This window comes from Rhinopithecus roxellana, chromosome 18 (genome assembly GCF_007565055.1).
Source record: "Rhinopithecus roxellana isolate Shanxi Qingling chromosome 18, ASM756505v1, whole genome shotgun sequence".
NCBI lineage: Eukaryota > Metazoa > Chordata > Mammalia > Primates > Cercopithecidae > Rhinopithecus > Rhinopithecus roxellana.
The window spans coordinates 70,159,320-70,167,466 of NC_044566.1; the positions used below are offsets into that span (position 1 = coordinate 70,159,320).

At 49.1% G+C, this 8,147-nt stretch overlaps 1 protein-coding gene across 2 annotated transcripts; it reads left to right on the forward strand.

Annotated features, from left to right (window-relative positions):
• The first annotated feature begins 584 nt into the window (after window positions 1-584).
• RASL11A (RAS like family 11 member A) lies at window positions 585-7,650 on the forward strand. 2 transcript variants are annotated; one of them, XM_030922434.1, is made up of 5 exons: window positions 585-3,393; window positions 4,428-5,008; window positions 5,413-5,469; window positions 5,568-5,647; window positions 6,955-7,650. In XM_030922434.1, exons 2-5 carry the CDS (start codon window positions 4,885-4,887, stop codon window positions 7,420-7,422), a joined length of 729 nt encoding a protein of 242 aa, XP_030778294.1. In that variant the 5' UTR covers window positions 585-3,393; window positions 4,428-4,884; the 3' UTR covers window positions 7,423-7,650. The 2 variants fall into 2 exon arrangements, with proteins under 2 accessions (XP_030778294.1, XP_010373387.1); XM_010375085.2 differs by lacking the exon at window positions 585-3,393 and having other exon boundaries at window positions 4,273-5,008.
• The last annotated feature ends 497 nt before the right edge of the window (window positions 7,651-8,147 follow it).

Consider the following 8,147-nt stretch of genomic DNA (forward strand, 5'->3'; position numbering starts at 1 on the left):
GGTTTTGCACATGCTGTTCCCTCAGTTTGACATGGCCCTTCCCTGTTTTCCACCGATCACACATGACTCACACTTGCAGCCTAGTTCATGCCTCCCTGAAGCTTTCCCTGATACTTGGGTCAGACCTAACTCTCCCTGTGGCAGCTCTGTTGGAGTTTGCATCCTGACCTGCTCTGGCCTTCCATTATCAACACAGTGTTCTACAACCTGCTTTCTTTATTTTGTATTTATTTTTTTGAATTTTGAACTTTTTGAGACAGGGTCTTGTTCTGTTGCCCAGGCTGAAGTGCAGTGGTATGATCACAGCTCACTGCATCCTCGATCTCCTGGGCTCAAGCAATTTTCCCACCACATCTTGAGTGCTTGAGACAACAGGCGTGCACCACCATGCCTGGCTAATTTTTCTTTTCCCTTCCCTCCGCTCCCCTCCCCTTCTTTCTTCCTCCCTTCTTCCCTCCCTCCCTCCCTTCCTTCATCCTCTTCCCTCTCCTCCCCTTCCTTCCCCTCCCTCCCTTTTTCCCTCCTTTTTTTTCCTCCTTTTTTCTCTTTTTGTAAAGACAGGGTCGAAAACGCTTCAAGCAATCCTGCTGCCTTGGCCTTCCAAAGTGCTGGATTACAGGTGGGAGCCACTGTGCCCGGCTCTGCATCCTGCCCTGTATACCTGTGGAATGTGCCAGGATTAAAACTCAGAGGGCTTGAGGCCTGCACCACTATATGGCTGTATGACTTTGGATAAGTTACTCAATTTGTCTAAACCACAATTTAGAGGATATTCTTTACCTGTTTCACAGGATTAATTAAAAATTAAGATAATATAATTTTCTTGGTAAACTCAACAGTTATAAATGATAGTGAATTTGGTAAATTTCTCCACTACAGGGATGTCTGTGAAGGCAGGCAAGAGTGTGTTATACTTCGCTGTCTTAGTAATTGTTCGCTGCTCTTGGTGTTCTGCACCAGCACTTATCACAGAGCCTCACAGAGTCCATTTTCAGTAATTTTGCCTGCTGAGTTGAAGTAAAGTAGGGAACTGGTAGAGGGCAGAGCCATGATTCCTGTTTAGGGAGAGCACCTCAAAGGCAGGGGCTCTGAGGCTCCAGTAAACTCAGTAGTCGAGGACTTAGGATATACAGGAAAGGGAGTTGATGTTGGGTTATGGCTGGGGTAGGGGAGTTGTTTGTGAACAAGACAGGGACCCTTGGCAAAGTTTTGCCTGGTGACTAGAATTCAAGCTTTTATTTGACTGGGAAAGAGTTAATAACTTCCCAAGACTGCTATTATTTGCATATTACCAAACTCTGGCCTTTATACTCATTCTAAACGCCCACAGATTTGTATATCTGTATCCATGCCTACGCATTTCTATTATCTTTTTAAAACCACTTCAGCATGCCTGTTATATTGGTTGCACCACAGTTTTACATAACTCTGGACACAAATTTAAAATGAAATGGCAGAACACAAGCAGCAACGGTTTAGACAAGGCTATTTATAATTCTACAGTTCAGTCATTTATTGTCTTCACTAGAAGGTGATGGATTATTTTATATAGTTATAAATGCAAAGAGCTCTTCCAAGGAGAACGAAATCACATGTTGAGCTCTTCTGAGCAAAGGTGCAATGTAATTGCAAAGTGGAACATAATTATCATTGGGCAGAGAACAGTCTTAGGAATCTTCCTTATTGGCAGACCTTAAGCTACAATGGTCTTATTCCAGACTGGGAATGTAAAACAGAGAAGGAGGTGAAGGGAGACAGAGATACGCAACATTCCACCAAGAAAGGACTCTTCCCTTGAAAGTGCTGGATTTTCACTCCAGGAAGGGGAATAGGGTTTATGGCCGATCTCCTTGGCAATCATTCTCTCTGTGAGTTCTTGATTTTGAATGGGGGTGGTGGTATGTCCAGCTAGAGGGAGGAATCATGATTGTCTAAACTAGTCATGGCCATCCCAGTCTTTGCTAGATACTTGAGTAATATCTTTCCCAGTTTGTTCTGGCCAGTGAGATGTAAGAGAAAGTCTGCTGAGTTCTTGTGAGAACTGCTTTATTTCGTAATTAAAGAGAACAACTAACAGAATACTTCCTTCCCTTCCTGTTTGGGTGAGGATACTGTGGGAGCCACCCTGCATCTGTGAAGGAGAAGTCAAGGGAATCTGAGAGACAACAGCCCAGACCCCCATCACGGAGCTGCACGTGACCCTGGAACTTAACAGTTTCCGGTTGTTCCCTAGACAGCCATTGTCTTTATGGTGCCTTTTCCCCCATGAGGGAGGAAGGTGCCCTGCTTCAAGTCTTTCCAGTTGAATTGCAGTTTAACAGAGAAAATTGCCTTATGAACAGCCAAAAGTCAGTACAACTTAAATATGGCAGTTTATCTCAGGACATCTCCCAGCACACGTCCTCCTGAGAGCAAGTTGCTCTCAAAACCAAGGCAATGGGAAAATGGTCAGAAACATGACTTCTGTATTTTCCAGTTCATACACTGAAGACACCATTCATTCATTCATTCATTTGGAAAGTCAGCCAGTGAACAAACATTTATTAAGGACCTTGCCAGTCCCAGGTGCCACTATGTGCCGGGTACTCGAGTCACAAGCTAGAGTCCCTGTCCTCCTGGAGACAGACATGAAACAAACATTCTACCAGAAAGTAATGATAGTTAAGATCAGTGCCCTGAGAGCAAGTAACTGCAAGATAGGGGTGGGGACAGTGGCAGTGATCAGAGATGGCTTCTCCAAGGGAGAAACATGTAAACTGAAGAAACCATCTAGTCTAGTCTAGTTTACTTCAGGATTATTCAGAATTCTGCAGATGAGAAATGAGAACAGTAGGGATACAGAGAGGGAGACACCAAGAAATATAGGAGGAGAAATGATGGAACTTGGTGATTAATCAATGTGGAAGTGAGAAAGTAGGTAGAGTCAAGGATGTCTCCGAGGCTTGGGCCACTGGGTGGATGGAGACACATTCATTAGCATGGTCAATTACAAAAATGGGCCCCATTCTCCACCACTCTGCTTCCTTGCCCTTTCACATGTGACTCTTCTGCTGTTTCCACAAAGGGGCGGAGTGCATTTCCCTACTCCTTGAATTTGGGCTGGCCCCATGACTTTCTTTGACCAACAGAATGCAGCAGGAAGGGATGGGTTCGACCTCAAGGCCTAGGTCTCAAGAGGCCTTGTCCATTTCCACCCACTCTCTTGGAACTCTGCTCAGCTACCGTGAGGGTAGGCCCTGGCCAACCTGCTGAAAAGAGACACGTAACTCAGTCACTACCCTCCCTAATCACAGCCAACAGCTGCCAGACATGAGTAAGGCTGTCCAAGGGCAGCCAGCTCCCACCTCCAGAACCTGGAAGCTCCCTGCAGATGCACCAAAGGGCTCAACAACTGTAAGTGATTGTTGTTCTAAACCATCTAGTTTGGTATGGTTTGTCATGCAGCAAAAACTGGTACAACCAGGGTAGAGAAAGGTGTGAATAAGTGTGGGGCTATCTAATAGGCAATTAGGTGAGGCTGGAACACAGGAGGCCAGAAGCCAGAAAGTCTTCTAACTGTTCAACGTTAAAGTCCTCAGGCTTCTGCCGTGCTATTTCTGGTGGGCTCCGGAAATCCAAGAACCAGTCCATAGCTCTCTTTTGTGTCCTGTTCCTCACACTGCCCCCCACCCCACCCTAGACCCCACCATGCACCTAGAAGTAAATACTTGGATAATGAAGCAAATGCATGACTCAAGCACATAGGATAGTATTAATGATGGACAGTTAGTGCAGAGCCAGGGCCGCCAGCCGGTGGAGTGCTCATGAGTGTTCAGGAATGAGCCAGTGCAATCCCTGCCTGCAGAAGAGGGGCTGGTAATGGATACTGAGCCGCTAACCATCACTGCCCCTAAGGGGACTTCATCTATCCCTAGCAAGGTCACAGTAACTGCAGTTGCCTCCACTGATACTAATTCAGAGCTCTTGCCCCCGCCCTCCCTTTTCCCATATTAACGTCATCTGTTAGCACCTTTTCTTTTCTTTTTTTCTCTTTTTTGAGACGGAGTTTCGCTCTTGCGGTCCAGGCTGGAGTGCAGTGGTGCCATCTCGGCTCACTGCAACCTGCGCCTCCCGGCTTCAAGAGATTCTCCTGCCTCAGCCTCCCGAGTAGTTGGGATTACAGGCGCCAACCACCACGCCCCGCTAATTTTTGTATTTTTAGTAGAGACAGCGTTTCGCCATGTTGGCCAGGCTGGTCTTGAACCCCTGACCTCAGGTGATCTTGCCCACCTCGGCCTCCCAAAGTGCTGGGATTACAGGCGTGAGCCACCGCGCCCAGGCCCTTAGCACCTTTTAAAAATAAAAAGGGCAACGTTTTACAGGAATCTGTCTCTCCCATTGTTGCAGAAACATCCAACTGATCGCACTTTTTCTTCTTCTCTCGCCAGCTCGTAACTCATCTCAAGTTCACCCACAGGTCTAGTGACTCCGGCTGGCTGCTGCGGGGTGAGGAGACTCCCAGAGTGCCTGACTAGAGGCCGCCCGCGCGCTCTGGATGGTGGCCTTATCTTCAGGGTCTGGGCCCCGGAGCCACAGTCCTGCAGCAGAGCGCCGCGAGCAGCCAGCAGCCCGGCGAACCGCACAGCCTCGGCGATAGTCAGCTCCGCGGCCTCTGCTCCCGCCCCTCCCCTCAGCTCCGAGAAGGGGCGGAGACGAGGAGGAGCTAGGGCGGCCGCCGCGCTCCCGGGCGCACCAAGCCCTTTAAAAGCCGCGGGTCTTGACAGCTGTGCTGGCAGCCGCCGCGGTCCCGGACTCCTAGTCCCGCACTCCCCGCTGGCGAGCCGGCTCCGGGTGCCGCGAGGCCCAGTCCGCTCGGCTTGCGCGCCGGACCGCGGGACGCGCTCCATGCGGCCGCTCAGCATGTCCGGGCACTTTCTGCTCTCACCCATCCCCGAGTCTTCCTCGGACTGCCTCCTGCCCAAGGACATCAAACTGGCGGTGCTGGGCGCCGGCCGCGTGGGCAAGAGTGGTGAGTGCGGCGGGGACCCCGGGCGGCTTCGCTCCCCGGCTCCGGCCGCGACCACTGGGGGCGCTGCAGACGGAGAAAGGGAGCTTCGGCCGAAGCAGAGGGCCGGGGGGCAGGTAGAACCCGGCTGCTTTCGCGCTCGGGGGGTCCCGGTCAGTCCCGGCCTGCTTCCCTGGCGTTCCCTGGGGCTCTCGGCGGGGTTGGCGCTTGTTCGGGGATGAGGTGCGGGAGAGGTGTCCCGCCAGTTGTACTTGCGGCCGAGCCCGCGGCACCTCAGTTTGGCGGAGCCTCTGGAAGCTAGCAGTGCCCACGGTTCTGCGCCCCTCACTCCCCCCAGTTCGTCGGGGGTTCATGGGTTTGACTGGCTTGTCCGACTCCTTCGGTTGATTTTCCCATTTCCTTTTCAGCAATGATCGTGCGCTTCCTGACCAAGAGATTCATTGGCGACTATGAACCGAATACAGGTGAGAATACTTGCACGCTCCCTGCCTTTATGCTTGCATGTTTCTTTTTCTGGATGGGAGTTTGAGAATTGAAAAGCAAACTCTTCTTCATTCTCCAGGCAAGCTGTATTCACGTCTGGTCTACGTTGAGGGGGACCAGCTCTCCCTGCAGATCCAGGATACTCCCGGGGGCATCCAGGTAAGAACCGCCAGGGGCAAACAGCTCACTCCCACCCGTCAGACCACCCCGGTGGGCACAGCACGTAGGGCGCCCACGCTGGGCGCAGGGGTCTAAACAAGGCATCTAAACCAACCTGTGCATATACAGGTAGGAATGGGCTGTCCACGGGGGGGGGCCAGTAGTTGGGGTGTTAGAAACTCTCTAAGGGGGAGGCATGGTTAGAAGCAGCCTCCTCTTGTTAAGCACCTGACTTCACTTCACTTTGCAACCCTGGTGGGCCATCACTACTTAGGCAGGTCTCACCATTTCTTCCAGAGGTAGCCGTGGAACCATTAACAAAGAGAAAGACATTTAAAACAAAACAAAACAAAAAAACAGGTAGGATTCTAGTGGGAGAGAGTCTTCTCCCCTGGTAAGCTCTGCTTTTTTTGAGACGGAGTTTCACTCTGTTGCCCAGGCTGGAGTGCAGTGGCTGGATCTCAGCTCACTGCAACTTCCGCCTGGTAGATTCCAGCGATTCTCCTGCTTCAGCCTCCGGAGTCGCTGGGAGTACAGGCATCCGCCACAACTCCAACTGTTTATTTATTTACTTATTTATTTATTTTTATTTTTTTAGTAGAGCTGTAGTTTCACTATGCTGGCCAGGCTGGTCTGGAACTCCGGACGTCGAGTGATCCGCCCACCTCGGCTTCCCAAAGTGGTGGGATTATAGGCATGAGCCACAGCGCCCGGCCAAGCCCTGCTGAAGTGCTGCTGTTAATGGCTGTTCCCTCAAGTCAGTAATTGCAATCAGATAACCCCTTGGCAGAGGGTCCAGAATGTAACTTGTTTATTAACCAGTTACTAATTGCTACTCTCTTCTCCAGGGGAAGGGTCTTGTGGAAGAACCCTAAGAAAGGAATTTCTTTCTGTAACATTCTTAAGAAGTGCATGTTAAACATATTTTTATGGGTTTGGGAATAGATATTTATCTTGGCTTATTTTCAAAGTTTTGTTTATTATGAGTTAGTGTTTCCTAAAACTTGAGCCATTCTAGTTTAAGGTCATTCTTCAGTCAGCCATGGTTCACCAGAGACTGCCTGACAAGCAAGGGGTTTAAAAATAATGCAGGGATAACAGCTAATAAAGTAACTCAGGCAGGGAGTTTGCCTGGGAATCTGCTCTTTCCATATCAAAAGCCTGCTTCTGCAGAAGCTGGGTGGAAACTGAAAACTGTGTTTAGTGATTTCTTTTTCAAGTGTTTCTTCAAGGGTTGCCTTGATGTTTTTGAGTTTATCTCCCGCTGAGGGTTTCCTTGACTGGATGTCATTTTGATGTTTTCTCAGATCCAAGACAGTCTCCCCCAGGTCGTCGATTCCCTGTCCAAATGCGTGCAGTGGGCTGAGGGCTTTTTGCTGGTCTATTCCATCACAGACTACGACAGCTACTTGTCCATCCGACCCCTTTATCAGCACATCCGGAAGGTCCACCCTGACTCTAAAGCCCCTGTCATCATTGTGGGCAACAAGGGAGACCTTTTGCATGCCCGGCAGGTGCAGACACAGGACGGCATTCAGCTAGCCAATGAGCTGGGCAGCCTGTTCCTTGAAATTTCCACTAGCGAAAACTATGAAGATGTCTGTGATGTGTTTCAGCATCTCTGCAAAGAAGTAAGCAAGATGCACGGCCTCAGTGGGGAAAGAAGAAGAGCCTCCATCATCCCTCGGCCCCGCTCTCCCAACATGCAGGACCTGAAGAGACGCTTCAAGCAGGCTCTGTCTCCCAAAGTCAAAGCCCCCACTGCACTGGGGTGAACTATCTCAGACAGATGCCTCTCCTTTTTAATATGCATTTGTGCAGCTAAAAGACTGGGCTTCTTCCTTTTTAATCACACATTCAGAGTTTATTTTTATAAAAAGATTGATTTTCAAGCACATGTGTATTTCTGAAAATTCAGTGATTGCCTAGAAGCTGGATAAAATTTTGTTTTGTTAAAAACTTTTTTTTTTTTTTTTTAACTGTAACCACTGGCCACTTTTCCATTAAAGGCAAAATGGCAACATTGCTCATTGTTTTCTCAGTGTCTTTTTATAGAAATTGTACTTGCAGCAGCGCCCAGAACTGTCTATGCTTGCCCTCAGTCTGAACTCTGATTGGTGTCTCACAGTGGGGAGGAGTTCATGTAGAGGGAGTCTGTTGTGGGAGAAAGGAAAGTATGTGGCGGAGGAGAGGGATTTGAATAACTGCAGGATGTCTTTAAATGGGACACTGCCACCAGCCATGAAATGGACACTGTGTGATTTTTACGGGAAGGGGTACAGTGTGAGCGGATGCTAAAATGTTACAAGTCATGAGTAACATTGGTGCAAATGCAAGTTTATACTCTACCCATATTACTAAAACAAAAACCCCTTTTATAGTATTCCTTATGTCAGTAAGTGGGCCCTACCACCCAAAAGTTACCTCAAAATTCTCCTTCCCTTCCAATAGGGCACCAGATCTGTCCATCCTCACTCCTGTTTTTCTCTAAAGCCTCACT

What these genes read in the sequence shown, in the direction of transcription:
- RASL11A (XM_030922434.1), top strand. Translation starts at nt 4,885, where the DNA reads ATGCGGCCGCTCAGCATGTCCGGGCACTTTCTGCTCTCACCCATCCCC. An exon ending in CGGCCGCGTGGGCAAGAGTG is followed by an intron (nt 5,009 to 5,412) that starts GTGAGTGCGGCG and finishes TTTCCTTTTCAG; the next exon opens with CAATGATCGTGCGCTTCCTG. An exon ending in CGACTATGAACCGAATACAG is followed by an intron (nt 5,470 to 5,567) that starts GTGAGAATACTT and finishes TTCATTCTCCAG; the next exon opens with GCAAGCTGTATTCACGTCTG.